The sequence below is a fragment of the Barbus barbus genome, assembly GCF_936440315.1.
Source record: "Barbus barbus genome assembly, chromosome: 28".
NCBI classification, from domain to species: Eukaryota; Metazoa; Chordata; class Actinopteri; order Cypriniformes; family Cyprinidae; genus Barbus; species Barbus barbus.
In genome coordinates this window covers 7,894,511-7,916,026 of record NC_136756.1, presented here as the reverse complement: position 1 = coordinate 7,916,026, position 21,516 = coordinate 7,894,511, and the positions used below count along the sequence as shown (strand labels likewise).

The window sequence follows — 21,516 nt, the reverse complement described above, 5'->3', positions numbered from 1 at the left end:
GACTCGGTACTTCCGCAAGGATCTGAGTGGGTGTTATATATTGTGTGTAATTGGTTACTTGTGCGATTAGTGAAATGGCACATGGGAAATGTAGTCCAAGGTAACGTGAAACAGTCTGTGTAGTGTGTCAATTATATATATATAAAAATACACACCCATGCATGCATTTATTTAAGAAAAATATGTTACTTTTATATATTAAATATATTTATATATAATATGAATTATATTAATATAAATATATACTGTACATGTAAATATTTTCTAAATATATTGTGTGTGTATTTATATACACATAAATATACACAGTACACACAAATATATTTTTAAAAAAAACTTATTTTGGATGCGATTAATTACTATTAATTAGTCGTTTGACAGCACTTAAAAAAAAACATGTTGAATATAGAGGATATCCACTTTTATATTCACTTTAGTCTGGGAATGTTTTTAGTGGAAAATGCCCTTAATTATTTTTGCATAGAGGACAAACCTATTACCTCCCCTGAAATATTTAGCAATTTTTCCCAAATCCTTTTAAGTTCAACATTTTATTGCTGCTATGCTCCATCAGTCCAGTTCAGAAGATAATGTGACTTTTAACATGCATTGTCACATCTTAATATTTAGTGATGGTATAGAAAAAATGGATTTAGCGTATGTCATGATCATGATTTTAGACCTCAAAATGGAACTGCTGTGCTAACTGATTAAATATTTAATCATTCAAACAATATCAGACTAAACGTCTGGGTAACATCCCTACTGATATCATAACTAATGTCTTGCAAGGCCAGTTAAGGAGCACAAATCTTACATGCAGTGGGTTTGAATATAAAACAGGTCGTAACATTATCTCTGTAAAGAAAACACACTGTATACTGTGAATGTTCAATGGCTCCTTATCTCATTTATTTTCAAGAAGGCAATACCCGACCCAAGTAACCTGAACAGGAATTTAAGGGAGAACTGAAAACGTCCCTTTACCTGAAGGACATTTTGTCAACAGTAGTTTGCAAGAGAAGTGATTATCAGCCCTGTGTATTTGCAGAGCATGTGGCAGTTACAGACATAGTGGGAAATTCTGGAAGAGACAGGCTTTTTACAGAAGATAAGACTGGGGCCACCATGCAAGAACCAGCAGGATATTATCTATATACTATAAGCAGGATATTATCACTCACTGCCTTATTGTTTAAAGTCATTTATCAATGCATGTGTCCTGTTTTAGTTTTTGTACATGCTAAAGATAGGACAAACACATCTGTTGGCCAAGTAATGATATTAGTTTTAGCTTATGGGGATTTTTCTTTTTTTTAAGGGCACCTATTATGCCCCTTTTTACAAGATGTAATGTTAATCGTATGGCTGTCCTGAAAGTGCCTGTGAAGTTTCAGATTCCAATAACATACAGATTGTTTATTATAATGTGTTGAAAAGTGTCATTTTTGGGTCGGGTCTAAAAAGTGCTGTTTCCGGGGTGTGTTCCCTTACATGAAAATGAGCTGCAACTTCCCACCCAACTCCAGAAGGGGGCGGAGCCTAGACGTCTGTGTTTTGCGTATGGCAATAAACAGAGAGGACAAGCAACATGAGCAAGACTAGTGAGAGGACCAGTATTCAGACATACATGTACGAACTGGACTCGGACCTGGAACAAGAAAAGACTACAGCAGAAGAAACAATGAGAATGAACCAGAATGTCTTGGGATGGTAGTTTGAATCACTTATATATTCATTAATTCGTCAAGTAATCCATGAAAACTTGCATAATAATGTACTTTCCTTTATTTACTGGTATAAAACAAAAAAAGTAAATAAATTTAAATAAACTCTTACAAACATTTGTAAAACCAAATCGTAGTTGTTGCTTAGACTTAAAATGTAATAAAATTTAGTAAAACTTCTAAAAAGCCTCAATAGACATTTACAGCAACACTAACATCCTTGAATGTTTTATGATCATGTCTCGCTGTGTTAGATGTTGCAGATTTCTGGCTTATAGGAGCTTTGTGAGCTGGTGCTGAGGTTTCCTCGGACGGAGAGTCCGTGTTGTGATTCCAGCCTGTGTGGTGCTTCCTGTTGAGGAGGGCAGTTATGTTGATTTTAGACCACCTATTGATTAAAATGAGTCACCCTTCTGGAGATGGCCTCCTCCTCAGGCCGGTCATAGTCTGCACGTAGAGGGGGTGGTATGGGAATTCTCAACACCTCATCAACATATGGTGCAGGGTCCACCAAGACTTGGTTAAATATGAGGTCCAGCAGCTCTTCCACATAACCTGTGCAATGTAACATTTCTTTTATTTGTACATATTTATGGAGATTTTCCACCTAGCTTGTAAGGAAAAGTGCAATAACGTTATGTGTAGTGTAGTTATATTGTATTATAAGTAAACTTAGACTTAAACAATATAAGAAATAAATACATACTGAAAGTCGGTAGTGTCTTCACTTCTCTGACCCTAAACTCTCCCTTCTTAGCCTTCGGAAAGGTCACTTTGAATAGTGGTTCACCAACCGCTGATGTGGCCTGGGGATGACCTGCAGTTTCATTATAATGTAGTGCAGCCAGGTACAGCCTGAAAGCAAGAAAAATAATGTGACATACCATGACAGGAGTGTATGACATTGTGAATTTATAGTTCACAACAATTACTTTACCTGCACAACATTCCCAGAAATGGAAAGACCACATTTTTGGGTGTGAAACGCAGTATGGCGCTGTGGAAAGCTTCCGAGTTAGAAGTCTGGTGGTGAGGACTTAGCTTGGCCACATTCTTCAAGATTCTCTTGTTGCAGAGAACTTTCTCCAACTTGTAGAATGGCAGAGTTCCTAAAGATGTGGAAATGTTCTTTTTTTATAATAGCCATAAGTTGAAAAGGCATTTCATTTTGACCAAAGAAAGACAAGCTCTATGTTTTGCATACTTTTTTTTTTAAAGAAATAACGTATGAGAGTCTGTAGACAACTTACCAGCAGCCAGCCATCTGTTCTTGTCTCTGCATCTCTGGGGTGGATGCAGACATGCTGGAAAATTTGGGTCTTCGTGCGTATGTTTATCCTGGACATGGTTCAAGAAAGAAGTCCACTTCGCCACTCTTTCAGGACCATTTGTTGATGATGCAGCAGTCCAGTAGATGTGACTTTTGATACTACGTAACCATCTGCGTAATTTTTCACACCCTTTTAACTGGCATATTTTGGCCATTTTTTGGGAAATTCCTGGAGATTACAATAAAACAAGCATGACAACATTGAATACAAATGGAAAAATTTATAATGGGTAGTGAATGTAAAAAACACAAAGGGAAAAATCTATTACATTTATTGACAATGCAGACGTAGAATCATCCATTGTTACAGTATTATCACATATATTATTTAAATTTGTGAAAATTACATGGATGACTGCTAAGTTACATACCTTTCTCGATGTGCGAGACATCATAGAATTGAGGGACATTGCGCTCCCTGAGAAATTTCTGTATTTGAGGATGCCGGTCAGTGATGATGCATTCCAGAGTTACACCACAAGCATCCAAAAAGTCAAGGCTTCTCTTCAGACCCTCTTTCTCCATGTGGTAGCTCCCTCCCACTTCGTTACTCTGTCAAAGAAATGTTGTACAATGACACTTTTTTTTTTTTTGGTGGAAAAGAAACGTTCCTCACTTACCTGGACCAATTGTAGGTCAACAATGGTGTTCATCTCAAGGTCCATCATGGTGTAACTGGCATACTTGGCAGAGTGGCCTTCAAAAACAACACACAATTCATTTTAATACACTGTGGCATTCATTGTAAGAATAGAAAAATATCATTATTTTTGTTTTGGCTTTTCAACAGCAAGTATAAGTTTTCCTACTATGTACCTGGTGAGTCAGCCCTCATATCTCCTCCAATAATGACTTTTCCTCTTTGACTAAGCTTCTGTAGTATCTCATCCTGCCAGTTTCTCCATCTGTGTACAATAGCTGGTTCAATGCACATTCGTGCATGTCGAAGAAAGGTGTCATATTTGAATAGCTGCATCTTCATAGCTGCAAAAACCTGACAACAGAGAGAAGTTGCAAAACAATACAACTAAGTACAGTAACCTGTGACATTACAGATTGCTAGTGTTTGTAACAGTGTTTTGATTAATTATTTGACATTCAATAATTACCTTTTCAACTGTGAAGAATGACGTACCACACAGATAGACAGCAGCAGAAAGGTGTAGGTTGCCGGCTGGAGTACTACCAATAATTGGTTGACTGTTCCATTTTCGTACAAACTGACAGTGCTGGCAGAGTTGTTCCACCCGTAGAAATGTCCCAAGCCTTTGTGATCTTACATAACATCTTTGCTGGCATAATGGGCACATGTCAAACAGCTCCATGAGGCACGTTTCATAAACAATGTACTTGCATATGTTTTGGACAGGACCGCTTGCTTGGGCTCTGAAAGAAATATACATACATGTAAGCAAACCATAAAGATGAGGGTGGTTATGATTAAAGCAAATCAAATTGTAAAAAATTTGAACATTGCAGAAACTTACGACAAGTCTTTTGCCTCTGATCCTGATGTGTCTCCCTCTGCAGGGTCAAACGTTACATCAGTGTCTTGGGCTGTAAATGTTGACTCCGTTAGGGTATCTTCTTCCTCAAGCTTCAGGCGAGGTCTTTTTAACGGAGTTTTGAGGGGTGTTGGTGTTGAAGTCATTACTTTTGTAGCAGCAGGATGGGAAATTGATGGCATGCTCAACTCAAAACTGGACACAGTTGTCTGGACACCTGGAGTGTATGATGTTGCCACATTTCAGTTTTATGGCACATCATTATAAACAGTGCCAACAGTAAATCGATTGCTGCTACCGTTCAAAACATATAACATTAAAAATATCAACAAACCTGTACTCTTGTTTTTAGTTTGAAGCGTCGTGAATGACAGCGATGGGTCTGTCTGGAAACCAACATCCATTGTGCTACGGGTTTGTGTCGATGTGCTGGCCTTTGCAAGCAAACATAGCATTTTTACTGTTTTTTCTTTATTAAAAACATACACCGTTTTCAAAACAATCAAATTTTCTATGATTTCTTACAAAGTGCAATTACAGTAAACACACAACAACAAATATCTGATCTGCAAGACAATGTTAGCTTTAGACGCATTTGCTGTGGAACTGGCACACTGATTTAACGTTACATGACGATTTGTTCAAAATGCTATAAAAATACAAAGTGTAACTCTTACTTCTTGAAGTGAAGCTGGATCACGTATCGTTGGTACAGATCCATCCTTTAATTTCAGTTTCTTTGCATATCCTGCCTTGTATTGCCCCTCATTCAAAAAGCAGTCTGTTCTAAAATGGTTAGTGCAGACATACACGACTTTAGGGAGATTTAGAGGCACTTGACCTTCAAACATAAAACTCAACCACTCGGCCCTCTGTGGCTCAGTCGCAGATAGACGATAAAGTCTGGTGTTGAGTCTTACATCGTGAAACAGAGCAAGGGTGTTCCTGACGGGACATTGCTTTCGACACAGCCGATCGCACACACACAAAATATCGGACATGGCACAACACACTGAGAGCTGAGGATTCGCGCCTGTCAGTCAATATCGGTGGGCGGGGCTACCAAAATATGACCTCATATCGCAGCCAGGCTTCAAAACGCCTATTTTTTAATTTTATTAAGATTAAACCAAAACAACAGGATGGATTTTTATTATTGTAAGATGGCTGTGTACACACAATTCCAACACACATCTCTGTTCAAACACCTTGTAAAAGTGGGTTTTGCATAATAGGTTCCCTTTAATACTTTAAAAAGATAATATGGAGGGACTGGGATATTTTTTTTTCATTGCATTTAAGATGTGAAATATTAGGAGTAAACATAATAGTGTGAGAAACTATGCAGATATGACTAATTTTCTTACATTAGATGTTCATAGACAATAGACAGTTATATAGGACATAATAAGGATCTGTTATTAGTTCTTGAGCATACAGTTTCCGGATTAAATTACATGTGGTTTATTAATATGATGTGTGTGTGTACCATATGTAAACTAGAGATATTAATGTTTACTTTGCTTACTTTGATATATATCTTTCAATCACTCCCTCCATGAGACCATTTCTGAATGTTTGCGTCGTCTTCGTATAGATGGGTCTGGCAATCCATTGCTTAGACTGTCTTTGAAAGACAACATCGTGTCTTGGGAGGCCTGAAATTATACACCCAGCAAGGTATTGCGAGTCAGTCTGTAATGGTTATGATATTTATGACATATTAGAGGCCTGTTCTACCAGCCGAGTTTTGCGTTACTAAAAATGAATTTGTTCAGTCATACTGTATGTCTAAGCCAGATTATGCATTTATCATGTGCTGACAGCTCTATGATTGACATCTCAAACATGTCAGGTAAGAAACAATATGGTAATAGGAGAGCTTTGCATTTTGGAATATTTTTAGGTCTTACCATCTGCTGTTGTTGCCTGTTCTCGCTGTGTAGTGTGGTTTTCGTTGTGGTCCATAATGGCCAACATTGTGCGTGCCTGCATCGCTGCATATTCAAAGTGTATATGCTTTGGACAGTATTTCAGCAGGACATTATGAAAGGCCTCAAGTTGTCCTAGTAAAACAGGAAAAAATTAGAGAACTGAAACAATAACCTGTATGAAAATGTGTGTGCATGATCTGTGCAGGACTGTCATTGTGTTAGGACTAGGGGTCAATCCAATATTTGTGTCTTTTAAAGCGATTCAAAGGACCATTCCTATACTTATACACTGTAAATCACTTTCACATACACTTCCCACTGAAATGATAATTTAGTTGGCCATTACACTACCTGCACATCAAACTTTTTCAGAAACATACCTGTGTGTTTGAGCAGCATCATTTGCTCCAGGTCTTTCAGTAGATGTTTATCCATCACTATTTCAACCAGGGCTTTGTAGGCAGGGGAGTCCACAGACAACCATTTCTTCATCCTTTGCTGGTCTCTTGTCAGCTCTTTATGATAGCATTTGTACTCCATGCCATTTTCCTCCCAGCGATGAACCCCTGAGATATGATGGAGTATTGATTTCCATCGTCTGTGCAATTCCTGACAATAACATAAGAGCCCAGGCAGAAAATTGGTTTAGTACTAACATTCATTCTAAAGTATCTAGAAAACATTAAAATTTTTGCATGTCATTAAGTTATTGTACAAGATGTGTTATAACCAGCAACATCACTGTGCATTACACCTCTATACAGCATGCATACAAGCAATCAATTAGACTTTCATTTTGTGAGTTGTGTGTGTGTGTATGCTTATGTACCATTGCATCTCCCTTGGATGAGCAACAGCTCCACCACATGTGGTTGCTCACACTGTTCACCCAAGGGGCAAGTTCTTTGCAATTCCCCCGATTGGATGCAGAAACCAGCTTCTTCTTTATTCCTGAATTACAAGGGTACATTATTATAATGTAAGACAACTTCAGATAATGCACACACAAAAGGCTCGTTTCCTAACCATTAGGGGTGGGAATCGAGAACCAGGTATCAAGTAGAACTGAGAATCTAATGCTTCAATCTACTGAAATAATATGCATCTGACCTTGATTGCTCCCATCAATGCTGGCATGTTTTTGAAATGGGTATTGATATGGGCAATTGGTCATTTTGAAAGTAGAATTGAAACAGACAACACAGTCCTAGATTGTTTACCTTACTCTAATAAGCCATTATGGCCATCGTAGTAACATAGGCTACATTATAGGTTCATGCATTGATACTGAAAACCTGTGTAGACTACCTTCTCTACTGAAAGGATTTGATAAGAGAATTGATAGAGAATCAGACCGAAAAAGCAAGATCGACAATGGCATCAATATTGTTAAAATCCTATCAATTCCCACAATAAGTATCAACAGGTAGTGCTTTACTGGCCAGTAGACTAACCTTTTGCCACATGCCGTGGATCAAACTGATGTATGATGTTAGGATACTCCTCGCTCATCAATTTTCTGATGGATGGATGTCTATCCGTTGTGACCACTTTGATGTCAATGCCTTCACCCAAGAGCTTCTCCAGCCCTTTCCTGAACCCCATTGTTTCCATTGCTATGGAACTCGTGGCCTGGGACGCCTAGAGGGAACAAGTTTACAGATTACGACATTTTAGACAAAATTTATTTTAGTGTCGTGTCCATTTGTTTACCTGAACCAGATCAAAAACAGCTATCTGATTGGAGGAGTCATTCATGAAGGAATAGGTTGTATAATTGCATGAATGGCCTGGGCTGTCACTCCTCCCATCTCCGCAGAGCTGCACTCCCTCACCATCCTGAGTCTGGGAGATTAGTTGCGCTTTTATGATGTCTTCCTGCTTCTTGTATGCTGCTTCAATCACTGGAATGAGGTAGCTTGCCTGTATGTTGTTGTATGTTGTTTTTTGGGGCAGCTGCAAGTTCAAGAGCCCAGCCCAGTCAGCGATGTCTGTAAATGTTGCACCAGTGAAGAGTGTGGCAGCTGCAGCTAGTAGGTTGTTTTCGGGCATTCCACGTGTGTTTGGACATGATTCCCAATGTCCAGTATGTCCGTTGTTGCATTTCCAGCTCACAGTGATTCTGCTACCAATTGTTTTTACGGTCTGGTCTGCCTCGGATATCAGAGCTCCACAAGTGGAGCATTTCTGGAAGAGCTCCATGAGTTTTGACTCATTCACAATCCACTTTCTCTCCTTCCATCCTCTGGGATGTTCAGAGCTGCTTGATGTACTTCCTGTGGTAAAGGTGGAGGGGCTTGTGAATGGAGCAAAACTGGTATCAGCAGCAGGCTCTGAACACATGCTGATGTCCAAGGCTGATGTCGAACTGATGTCCATTACAGATGATGTGTGCGTTTCCTGTTATTGACCATTCAACATTGAAATATTTAGTTTCTCTTCTCAAATTTGCATGCCAGTTTTGGTCATCTCACATAAAAATGATTGGAATAAACAACTATCTGACTGTTCTATGATTGCATTTGATAATGCTATAGATAAGTATCAGCAGAATGATGAAAAAACTAATAATTTCATTATTTATGGATTATAGATAACGAACATATAACTTGGCCACTCACATCAAAGATTAAACTTTTCCTTGGACTGCACACGGCCATGATAATGGACGAAGACGCAGTGTCCTATAAACAGGGTTCCTACACGTTTCCATTTCAAAATTCCATACTTTTCCAGAACCAAATTTCCAAACCTCTCAGTAGATTTGCAGACCATATTTAACATAAATGGTTCATAGAGGATTATTTTCAGCTTTATATTTGGTATATAGTGGAGTCATCTATAAATATTTTCATTTTCTCTTGAAGGCCTAATGTCCAATTTAACACATACTCTGTGGTGGCACACAAACCATGACACGAAAATGGGCTGATGGCACAAAATTTGCCAAGTTCAACGGTCTATTAAAAAAAACAAGTGTTTAAAATTTGATTTTCGTTAGGGCAGTATGCCATATTTCAAGGCCTTAAGGTTTCTTTAACACATACTCTGTGGAGGCCAAGAAACCACACCGCGAAATGGGCTGATGGCTCAATGTGCATCGCCCTATATGCTAAGTTTGTCATGCACACATAAAAGTCTGTATATTTTTGCAAAGGTCCTTAAGGCTATATAATACGGTGCTAAGAATATTGTGAGAAGAAACCCAAAATGCATATAACCTGCAATTTTGCAAAATGAAAAAATGCACCTTGAATTCATTCAGTCGTATTTTGATTTTGACTTCTCGTACAATAAATTCTTAATTTTCTATTATAAAAAACTAAATATGGGCAAAAGTCTGGAAACAAATACTTTTCCATACTCCGCTTTCTTTTTTTCCATACTTTTACAGACCTGGAAAATACTTAAATCAAACTCTATATTTTTCCAAACCCTGTAGGAACCCTGCATACATTGTAGAGATTTCAAATAATTTTAGGACTTTCATGCATAACATAGTACACAAAACTAGAACATGACGAAAAAGATTAATTGGCCTACCAATTGCATCCATGTGGGTGCCAGGGCAGCAAATGGCTTTGTGCAGGTCGCTGTCTGTGCAGGATTAGTCAGATGCAACGGAAAAGGTACTCTGAACTCCGCTGGAAGTTCTTTTGCAGGTCTGGACATCTGAGGGGTTGACTGTTGTACACCGGCAAAAAGGCTGAAGAAATCCTCATGTTTAGGTAGATCCTGCTGTACGTCACCAAGCTCACCCTGATTGATAATTGACAAAAAAAGGTTATTCCATGGAGACAACACCTTTGATATGCAAGCTAGAAAAACTGTTCCAACACTCTTTTCTTTCAACAGCATAGGTAATATGATATTACATACAATTACATTTTGGGAAAAGGCTGATTGTGAAACCAGGGACAGAGCAATTTCACGGTTTCAAGTGTCCCTCCCCCCAAAGTAGCATAGTAGGCCTACAGTCTTGAGTAGTGCTAATTTGTTACTCTGGAAATCGGGTTTGGTGATAGGGCTGTATTTTGTACCATAGAAAATGTGTACCAGTCCACAAGTTTCTTTTAATCAAACTATGCACTAAGTTACCTCACCAGAACTAATATACAATGTGTAAGCCAAATGGTCGCGCAAACCTAGCCCTTAGTGACTGCATTTCACAGGTAACTTAGCTAACGACAACAGCAGTGCTTTTTCAATCTGGTCGTTCAAGCTAACTAAAATAATAATGTTACACTTACAGCCATGTGTGATGATCCAGCTGGTCCTGTCTGCAGTCTGAAGATTGTTGGGATGGCCTTATCCTTTAGACGCCGTACCGTGGTACGGGTAACACGGTCCATGTTTTCCAAATAGTCATCTGGTCCAAAATGCTCTGAGCAAACACGCCATTTCTTGATTGATTCCACCGGTGTTTTGAGATCTATGTTCAGAACAGCCAGCCACTGATTCTTTCGCTGCTTGTTTTTCGTTGGGATTCGATGAAACATGATGGTAGAGTACACCTTCGACTTATTATCACAGCCCTTTACAACGCACATAACCATGGTTAACCGCACACAGGTAAATCCAGCCACTAAGTACCAATTTGCCCTCTGCAACTACACTACACTAAGTTACCTAGCTGGGGACTACTTTCAGGCGCTGCGTAATATCACTGCGCCTTGCTCCTGGATTATTCCGCCGGAATGAGAGTATAGTTCCTAGCCACATCGGCCTAGAAAATCGCAACTTTTCACTTTCAGTCAGTCTTGGTACACGATGTAACTACAGAAGAGTCAAGCTTTAAATAGGGAAACTATTGAAACTCTTTGGTCATTTTTGAGCGAGATGCTAACGGTCTAATCAGATTCAATGAGCTATGCTAAGCTAAGCTAAAAGTGCTACCACCAGACCCTGAGATCGGCTGAATGGATTCAAAAACGGTAAAAATCAACTGTTTAACTCTAGGAGAGTTGGAAAATAAGCCTATTTTCAAAAACAGCGGAGAGTGCAAGAGTTGTTTTGTTTTTTTACCTCAAAATATGTTTACTCTGCCCTCTAGTGTACAAAAAAGGCTCAATATGCATGAATAATTTGAAGCCATCGAATGCAGTTACATTTGTTAATCCATTTGCATAAAAGTAAAATGTAATTTTATTTTTTTAGAGACTGTAAATTATATAAATTACTGGAGATCTGTGATTTGTTTTGATTCTACCTCGGCTTGACTTCTACAGTTGAACACGGCTTTGTAATGAATGAGTAGTTTGACTACAGCAGCCCACAGTCATTTCCCTTGCGTCAAAATACCATTCTCACCAGGCAAGTTTTTCATTTAAGAGTCAAACACCACAATTGTGTCCGATTGGTCCAAACCGCGGGCCTAGTGTATGAAACGCGTCCTGTGATTGGTCAGTCGTCGAGGTCGGAAACAGTATTCGCGTTTTGATTGGACAGCTGCTTCATCGTCTTGGTACAATGTAGCTAGGTTGGTTCTTCCTACTCTCTTTACGTAGGTATTAGTTTAATACATAGATAAGTTAGCGAGATATTAATTTATTTATATTTGTACAGTTAATAGGTTTAATTAGTGTAAACAAAGCATGCGAAGGGTGACGCTTTTTGTCAACGGAACCTCCAAAAATGGCAAGGTGAGTTAACACACGCAGTTTAGCCCAACTCAGTGAGGTCCTGTTAATGCATGAAACCTTTCCATTACTGTATCTCACTTTATTCAGTAAAACTATTGGATAGCGTGCCATTTTACTCCTGACGATATGGGTAAGGCCACATAAGAGCTCGCTTTTCTGTAATTTAACTCCATTGTTTATTATACCTCGCAATTGCATTTTTTTGTATTGTACTGACGCTACCAAGAGCAACATTTAGTAAATTATTTACACCATATATTTTTATTGTGATGTATGCATTTTTTAAAGAATGAAATTGTCATTATTAAAATATTCAATAATAGTGAAAAATATTAATTGCTTTATTCGCTTTACGTTATCTATTCAGACAGCCTGCAATAATTATTATAATAAAAAGTATTGTAATTATTGCAAACATTACAATTTTAATTGCTTCATCGTGTATTTGTTTGTTTTGCAGGTTGTAGCTGTTTATGGGACTTTGTCTGATCTCTTGACAGTCGCAAGCAATAAATTGGGAATCAGGGCTTGTAACCTATTTAATGGGAAAGGTGGTCTCATAGATGACATTGCCCTCATCAGGTGTGTTGCATTTGCATTTTTCAATGATTTATTTAGGAAAGACAATGAAAAATACAGTGCTATTCCCAGTTTGACCTGCTTTGAATTGAATGATTACAGTGAGCCTTGTACTTGATTCTCGAGTGGGATAGGCAAATGATAGATAATATGCTGGATGAACTGACTGGTTATTGTGTATATATTCCACAGAGATGATGATGTGCTGTACGTGTCAGAAGGAGACGCTTTCATTGGTGAGTCAACATCATGTTGTTTCCCACTTCATGCCACTTGGAAGGCCAGGGTCATGAGATTCCCAGGGAACACACAAGCAAATAATGCTTTTCATAAAAGTATAAAAACATATTTACATTATTCAGTGAAACTAAAAGTGTGTTTGTGTTTTAGACCCTCAGAGTGATGGAAAAACGTCAGATGACATCTCAGGATCGCACACTGATTGGCTGACGCTGAATATTGGTGGGCGGCTTTTCACAACCACTAGGTAAACATGCACCATGGGTTCACTGTCGTATTGTCTTAAAATCCATTGAAGTTTCTAATTTATTAATCTAGCTCTAATCTGTTTTTATAGCTACTGTTAATAGATATTTTTGTATGATATTTGTAAAATATGAGTGGAAATAAAGCAAATGGCTTAAAAGGCTGTGATTTAAAAATGGTTATGGTATATTTAGGCAAGAAAAAGTCTCAACCATAGTAAAATCTGCAAAATTGCGAACAGCTATTTTGATAAACTCAAGTTTATCATTTGCTAATCAAGTTTGGCACATTAATATATATTTAAAAAACAATATATACAACATAATATAAAATGTGTGTCTATACAGTTGAAGTCAAAAGTTTACATACACCTTGCAGAATCTGCAAAATGTTAATTATTTTACCAAAATAAGAGGGATCATACAAAATGCAAGTTATAGTTTATTTAGTACTGACCTAAATAAGCAATTTCTGAAGAACAGTGGGCAGTTTAACTAGTATTAGTGTCTAAATGATGCTAAAATAATAGTAGTCTGCAGATGCTTAATGGTCTGTCCTTGAGATGTCATTAATGAAGTCTGGTCTGTTTCCTCTTGTTTAAGGAGTACTCTTGTGAGTAAGGAGCCTGACAGCATGCTGGCACACATGTTTCGAGAGAAGGGTAAGATTATAGTTCATGTTCACTCACGGACTGATTTAGGCATTGTTTTGCTAGTTCATCAGGTTGTGAATCAGTGTATAGCACAGTTCAGAGTTCTTTCTTGATCTGCAGATGTATGGGGTAATAAGCAGGATGAACGAGGGGCTTACCTCATTGATCGAAGCCCAGAGTACTTTGAGCCCATCCTGAATTACCTGAGGCATGGCCAGATCATTGTCAACGAAGGCATAAACTTACTCGGTGAGTGACATCTGAATGTTACCAAAGGCATTCTCGAATGATAGTTCCCCATGTAGCTTATTAGATATAAATGAAATATTAGATGTTATACATTCGAGCCTGGGGTGTAGATTAATGCAATCATTTTAACCTTGGTACTGTAAATCACTGCAATACAATGCACTTTTTTTTATAAAGCGACAGCACTATTAAGACACTTTTTTTATGTTTTATAGGAGTACTGGAAGAAGCTCGATTCTTTGGAATTGAGCAAATGGCTGAACAGCTAGAAGTTGCCATTAAGGTAAAAGATCGGAAGTGTTAAAGTGTTTCTTGTTATATAAAAGTTTGGAGTCAGTAAGCTTTTTAAGATATGCTCACCAAGGCTACATTTATTTGATCAAAAATACAGTAAAACAGTAATATTCTGAATTATTACCATTCAAAGTAACGTTTTTTTATTTTTATATAAAAAGTTAATTATTCCTGTGACGCAGCTCTGAATTTTCAGCATCATTACTCCAGTCTTCAGTGTCACATGATCCTTCAGAAATCATTTTAATATGCTGATTTGATGCTCAAGAAGTGTTTCTTATCATTATCAATGTTGACAACAGTTCTTAATATTTTTGTGGAAACCGTGATAAATTTTTTCAGGATTCTTTGATCAATAGAAAGTTCAAAAGAAGCATTTATTAGTAATAGATTTTTTTTTGTAACATTACAAACTTTTTTACTCTTCCATTTGTTGAATTGCATGTGTCCTTGCTGAGTAAAATTAACAATGAAACGTCTTACTGACCCCAAGCTTTTGAAAGGTTCTGTATATGCATATTCATTGAATTTTTTAGTTTGTTTCCTATGGCATGCAGAATTCTCATCCACCTGAAGACCACTCTCCACTCTCACGGAAAGAATTTGTTCGGTTTCTGCTGGCTACTCCGACCAAATCAGAGCTACGCTGTCAGGTAGAAGACATTTGTTTTGGAATTGTTCTGACGTGTGTTTTAGTCAGTTTGATGTTGGCATTAAGGTGTCTTTTTTGCTCAGGGTCTTAATTTCAGTGGAGCGGACCTTTCTCGGCTGGATTTGCGCTATATCAATTTTAAGATGGCAAATCTAAGTCGCTGCAATCTCACCTATGCAAACCTGTGCTGCTCAAACCTAGAGAGAGCGGACTTATCTGGAGCCAACCTGGATGTGAGCTGATCCAAAGTTTTTTTTATCTCTTCTTCTAGTTTTAATCCCTTTGAACTGAAATAAAGCCTTGCTTTCTCGCTTTCTTGTCCGTTCTCCAGGGTGCTAATCTTCAGGGTGTAAAGATGCTGTGCTCCAATGCCGAGGGAGCGTCACTGAAAGGATGTAACTTTGAGGATCCCTCTGGGCTCAAGGCAAATCTAGAAGGTAAAACTGCACAAAGAAGCCATTGCCGATGTCCCAATACTTTAGTCCATATAGTGTATGTACAGTGTATGTCATTGGTGTTTGGTGATGAGTTTTTGGCTCAAGGTCTGCATATAAAGTCACACCAGAGGAGTTCAGCTGGGATCAGGACTTGGCTTTCTGCAGACCAGTCAAGTTCTTCCACACTGACTGAATCAATCATGTCTTTTTGAACCGTGCCTTATACATTTGTACTCATAGAAATTATTAAAGTAGTCAAACATGTTCATTAGAAGGGGGTGTCCCAATACCTTTGTCCATATAGTGTATATGTTTGAAAGTAGTTACAATAGTTTTTGCTGTGGTACTGAAATTGGTACAAACTACTGACTGCTAATGAAGCTGATGGCACATTAATGTTGCATTATCGTGTTTTGTGTTTGCGTTTGGTTAATTGGTGTATTTACTGTGTGCTTTAGGGGCTAATCTGAAAGGAGTTGACATGGAGGGCAGTCAGATGACTGGTATAAACCTGCGTGTGGCGACGCTGAAGAATGCTAAGCTAAAGAACTGTAACCTGCGTGGTGCTACATTAGCCGGCACAGATCTGGAGGTGAGTCAACAGTGTTCATTTTGTGGCGTGTAGCCACATTTCTCATATTATAACACTGCAAAAAATGACACGTTTTCATTCATGTGTGTGCAGAACTGTGACCTCTCAGGCTGCGATCTACAGGAAGCCAACCTGCGTGGTTCAAATGTGAAAGGAGCCATCTTTGAGGAGATGCTGACTCCACTGCACATGTCCCAAAGTGTGAGATAACCAATTACATCTCTCCCTGCCCGGCAACGTCACCAGCCAGCTATTCACAGCTCTCCCTTACCCCGACCCCCCTTTTCGTTTCACGCTCCTGTGAAACCGTATGCAATACTAGCACTTGGTTTGCCCACCCCTTCTCTTTGAGCTTTACTCTCATGCACTAGTGCACATCCAGGGTCTGTAGTCACGACCAAAAATAGCGAAAGCTTAGTGTAGAGAATCCAAATATTTGAAAATGCCGTTTGTCAAACCAAACTTGTTGCTTTTGGTTTTGTTTTTATTTATGCTTTGAATTGGACTTTTGTTCGATTTTACCGAATGTATACGTTTCATGTTGTGTTTTGTCTTAAATAATGAAGTCAACATTTCAGTCAATCAGTACAACCAAATATATCTGTAGAATTTGAGATTTAGCAATCAACTGTAGGCAGTTTATGATAAGGCTTATTGTTGCACAGCTTACTGCAGGCAAAACAAGCTCATTATAGTAGCTTCATGTATATAAAATATGGAAAATACCTTAAACATCTCATATAACTGATAGGTCTGGTTACAAATATGCAACATAAACATATAGCTCTTACATATTCTGTTTTCACATTTACATGTAAACCAAATTAATTGTTTGTTTTGGTTTCTGGTTTGCCATTTGTTGTTTGATCTACCTCCCATACGACCCGTTCTAGTTTTAAGTCATTAAGTCAAACGCTGTGTTTTGCAACACCTATTAATCTTTAATAACTGTGTAATAACACTCAGCCATAGGTTAATATGCACAATAATTAACCGGTGGTGCCAATATGCTGGTTTATAATATCACTACATTGTATGTGTAAATGTTTCACTTTCAAATTTCTTATTTTACCCATTTTTAATCTTGTTTTAATTGAAATGTTGGAAGTGACCAACCCACACCAAAAACTTTGTGATGTTTCTCATGTCACTATCAAATCCAGTGCTTCCTTATTTAATGTTTGTCATGATATTAAGTTTTTTCATCAATATCGTCCTACTTTTTGTTAACATTTTGAACATATGAAGCACTAAATTAAGTCTTGTGCGTTCATATCCAAAAATTGTGTAGCACATTTATGAAATGCAACTTGTGCTGCTCAACTATTGCATTATCATATCACCTGACCTGGATTATTTGCTGCATGGTTAAAAAATGAAACCTAACCATCTCGGTCAGAGATTTCTGACAGTAGCTCAGAGTTATTTGTTATACAACATGCTGTTATTTTTCATTTACAAATGTTATTGTAGGTACTCTATCAATCCTGTTTAGTGAAGGCAATCAAAATAGACTTTTGCACTTAAAGTGTGATTCTCTATGTATATCAGACCCTTGTGGAAAGGGTGCTAGCTATTTATTTATGTATCAGGCTGTATTTATGTAAGTGGTGGAGAGGAGGATATACCTGTTCTCTCTTTACCGAACTTTGTTGCACTCTATTACGGAAGTGTGTTTCCATAAATAGACTGTTATAATCAAACTCCTGTTGTCTGTCTTTATTTATTTATTTCTTTGGTTATATATCATATCAGAATGATTTCTGAAAGTGCATGTGACTCTGAAGACTGGCTTCTGAAAATGTAACTTTGCATCACAGGAATAAATGACATTATAAAATATATTAAAATAGAAAACAGTTACTTTGAATAGTAATAATATTTAATATTATTTTTATTGTGCTTTTCATCTAATAAATATGTCCTTGGTGAGCATGAGACTTCCTCTAAAAGCTATATAGTCTATTATCTAAAACATTATAAAAAATAAAAACTGCAGCTTGATGTTGGTTTTAATTATTGTTAAACATAGCACTTTTTCATTGACTTTTTTATTTGCACATTATATGGTGTCGCCTTAACATAGCGAATGCTCTGAATGAGACTGGAGAAAGGGGGATGTACTGTAACTTCATGTAAGGAAGTAAAGCAGAGGAACTAAATTATGTTTTGTGGTAATCAATGACACGCCACAGATATTGTCAACAGAGCATAAGATATTCATCCAAGAATATTCCCTTGAAGTCTCCTTAAGTTTAGTGTTATTTTTGAGTGAATAGAAAACATATTGTTTCAGGTTTAATGTCTTTTTATTTTATTTTGTTTTAGACTAGACTAAAACTGAAAAAAAGCTCTAGACCAACGCAACTGAAATCCGAAGCTATGTCACTTACCCATGACTTTTATTTTGAAAGGTCGTCCGTTTGTTGGACGCAGAAGTTGCAGGGTCTTCACAGCCGCGGTTTCCTAACTCGTGTGTAGGTATAAACAAACAGAAACAGTTGCTGGTTCATCAAATTTGCAAAAGTATCAGTTGTTCGTCATATTATAACCCGGCATAGTTACTTGCTATTTTTTATCAGACAGCCAAATGTGAAAAACTGATTGTCACTAGGTGTCCATAACACATACAAAGTCTCTTAGATGTATCCGTGATACCTTTAAACAGTTTACACGTTTATTTCACATAAAATGTGGTCTATATTTTGCTTAATGAAATTTAGGATGGATTCCCATGGAAAGCAATGCACCTGTGGTGCCCATCGCTCAACACCAAGCGTCCATCAAACTCTAGAGGAGATGGACTTTGAGAGAGGTACATCGCCTGCTTGTATGTTCATATATATCATCATGTCACCCCATATTTCAATTGCTTGTTTGTAGGTATATGGTCAGCTGCAATGGACGGAGATGTGGAGAGAGTCAGAACATTTATTAAAAAAGGGCTTGATCCAAATATAAGGGACCAGGCAAACTACACTGCTTTGGTTTGTTCATTTTATAATTCACTACTAATGCAAACATGATTAATTATGCTCATAATGCATAACCCATTTACAGGTCCTCTTTTTCTTTGGAGCAGCATTATGCTAGTCGAGCAGGTCAGCTGTCGGTGTGTGAGTTACTCCTGGACTGTGGCGCTTGTGTGAATGTCCAGACCCGTGGTGGGGCGACCCCGCTTCATAGGGCGGCTTACTGCGGACAACACAGTGTGCTCAAGTTACTGTTAGACCGTGGGGCTGATCCATGTCTGACTGATGATGATGGATCTACAGCACTTCATAAGGTACTACTGGTCAACATGATGAGTTCTTGATAAAAGTGTTTTTTTATATATATATAGAGAGAGCTTATGTTGGTTATGACTATTTGATGCTAGTTTCTGAGTGTGTTTGTGATTGTATATGCACACAGGCTGCTGAACAGAAGCATTATGTGGTTTGTGAGCTGTTGGTGAACCGCTTCCCAGCCTTACGACTTGTGAAGAACAAAAGATCACACACATCTTTCGATCTCTGTCCGGAGAATGACAGAGTTTGGGAGTTCCTGAGACCACAATGACCTGATCTTACTGTCCTTCTCATGGAAGAATATGAAGTACCTTTTCAAAAGCTGTGCCTTGTAAATGTGTGTCGTTTGGTTGGAAAGAGGCATAGTTGCTCGGGTTACTCTTGATGGTCACTTTCTTCAAGAGCCGATCCACTAAATTTGATCAGATCAACAAAAAAGGCTTGAATCAGTGGCACGTTTAGCTGGGATGCTAATACATCTTTATTCACTGACAGTTCCAGAAGGGAGCCTGTGCTTTATGTTTGATATGCATGATAGAGTCCAATTAATGCAGCACTTTATAAGGAAACCTAGGATTGATACCTCGGATGAACTTGAATAACTTAATAAACAGCTGTTTCCATGCCCAGATAAATAAATATGTTCAAATGTAAACTACTTACAGTGCATATCAACATGAGTCTATAAATATGCTTAGGAACAATGAGAACAAATGCGCATTTTGCACTGCTGTGATACACCAGCTCAAACGGCGTGGACTTCTATGATCTGACAACACCGTTTCAGAGACAGGTTAAACCTTACCTTCATTTATAATGTCTGATGTACAGATTTTTGTATTTTAGCAGTCATCTTAAATCAATCAAATAATTTATTAAATGCATCCAGACATTTAAAATGAAGCTAGTTCTTATTTGATACGAGTTATTTTAGTACTTCAGGTATTAGTATTTTATTTTATTTTTGGTTAATTTTATTTATTTTTTTGCAGTTGACTTGATATTATCCGAGTTGTGTGAACCAAAAGGTTTCCAGCAGTGGTGTGCACAGACCTAATTATTAGCCTACTTTAAATTATTTCTCAGTGGAATAATTTATACGACACGCACATTTTGTAACTCATTGTATTTGTTTACAAAATATAGTAAGGATGTAATGCGGTAGTTCACACAAAAAAATGAAATAAAATATTGTTTAATGTTTTCACTGATTTTGTGTGAAATTTAATTGGAATAATTTTAATATATAAATTACCGGACAATTTACATGGCAAGTGAGTCTTGAACTTATTTTCATTTGAAATAAATAGCTTTTATGTATTTCTGTTTCTACTCTTAAGTTTGTCACTTGTATAGTTTTGGCAGTTCTGAGTGAAGTCTATATTTCTCATGCAGTCAGTTTCTCCTCAATATTTGGATGCCATCCTTTGTTTTGTATTTGTGAAAACATCATGTGTAATATATTTAACTTATGGCAAAGTTAGGTAATTCTGTATGTTGTCTGAGGGGTTGGCATCATCTCTTAGGTGTTCGGTCATCTCAGAAATTTTAAGGGTTGGATCCAGACTGAAGCTTCTGTAATAGTTACAGAAACAGAGAAACAAAAAGAGACATAATTAGCGTAGCTGCTGTTCCATCCAAGCAAAAATGATTTGTTCAACCCAAGCTAAAGAATAATAATGTACAGCAGTACAAGATTATACGATACATTATGTGAATACTTGGCTAAAGAGATGTGTCTTTAATCTAGATTTAAACAGAGAGAGTGTGTCTGAACACCGAACGTTATCAGGAAGGCTATTCCAGAGTTTGGGAGCCAAATGTGAAAAAGCTCTACCTCCTTTAGTGGACTTTGCTATCCTAGGTACTACCAAAAGTCCAGAGTTTTGCGATCTTAGGGAGCGGGTTGGATTGTAGCGTGGTAGAAGACAAGTTAGGTACGCAGGAGCTAAACCATTTAGGGCCTTATAGGCAAGTAATAATAATTTGTAAATGATATGGAACTGAATAGGTAGCCAGTGCAGAGACTGTAAAATTGGGGTAATATGATCATATTTTCTTGACCTGGTAAGAACTCTAGCCGCTGCATCTGTAGCTTGTTTATTGAAGATGCAGGACAACCAGCTAGCAGTGCATTACAATAGTCC

At 37.7% G+C, this 21,516-nt stretch overlaps 3 protein-coding genes across 5 annotated transcripts; 2 read left to right on the top strand and 1 right to left on the bottom strand.

The window, feature by feature from the left end:
• Positions 1-1,707: 1,707 nt before the first annotated feature.
• LOC306848169 (uncharacterized protein) lies at positions 1,708-11,570 on the bottom strand. The gene is made up of 19 exons (XM_079382551.1): positions 10,747-11,570; positions 10,040-10,255; positions 8,210-8,896; positions 7,951-8,137; positions 7,326-7,447; positions 6,877-7,105; positions 6,476-6,628; positions 6,091-6,220; positions 5,240-5,348; positions 4,897-4,996; positions 4,545-4,779; positions 4,167-4,443; positions 3,874-4,051; positions 3,678-3,754; positions 3,429-3,609; positions 2,978-3,226; positions 2,665-2,836; positions 2,434-2,582; positions 1,708-2,282 (listed from the first exon to the last, which is right to left on the bottom strand). The coding sequence occupies exons 1-19, from the start codon at positions 11,050-11,052 to the stop codon at positions 2,116-2,118; spliced, it is 3,924 nt and encodes a 1,307-aa protein (XP_079238677.1). The 5' UTR covers positions 11,053-11,570; the 3' UTR covers positions 1,708-2,115.
• Positions 11,571-11,939: 369 nt separating this feature from the next.
• On the top strand, positions 11,940-17,779 carry kctd9a (potassium channel tetramerization domain containing 9a). Of its 2 annotated transcripts, none has more exons than XM_079382550.1 (12): positions 11,940-12,138; positions 12,599-12,720; positions 12,910-12,953; positions 13,108-13,204; positions 13,806-13,864; positions 13,976-14,104; positions 14,320-14,387; positions 14,956-15,051; positions 15,134-15,283; positions 15,382-15,487; positions 15,946-16,079; positions 16,173-17,779. In XM_079382550.1, exons 1-12 carry the CDS (start codon positions 12,091-12,093, stop codon positions 16,287-16,289), a joined length of 1,170 nt encoding a protein of 389 aa, XP_079238676.1. In that variant the 5' UTR covers positions 11,940-12,090; the 3' UTR covers positions 16,290-17,779. The 2 variants fall into 2 exon arrangements, with proteins under 2 accessions (XP_079238676.1, XP_079238675.1); XM_079382549.1 differs by having other exon boundaries at positions 14,935-15,051.
• A 723-nt stretch (positions 17,780-18,502) lies between these two features.
• ankrd39 (ankyrin repeat domain 39) lies at positions 18,503-20,688 on the top strand. Of its 2 annotated transcripts, none has more exons than XM_079382362.1 (5): positions 18,503-18,556; positions 18,803-18,894; positions 18,963-19,066; positions 19,162-19,365; positions 19,494-20,688. In XM_079382362.1, the coding sequence occupies exons 2-5, from the start codon at positions 18,804-18,806 to the stop codon at positions 19,638-19,640; spliced, it is 546 nt and encodes a 181-aa protein (XP_079238488.1). In that variant the 5' UTR covers positions 18,503-18,556; position 18,803; the 3' UTR covers positions 19,641-20,688. The 2 variants fall into 2 exon arrangements, with proteins under 2 accessions (XP_079238488.1, XP_079238487.1); XM_079382361.1 differs by having other exon boundaries at positions 18,505-18,560.
• The last annotated feature ends 828 nt before the right edge of the window (positions 20,689-21,516 follow it).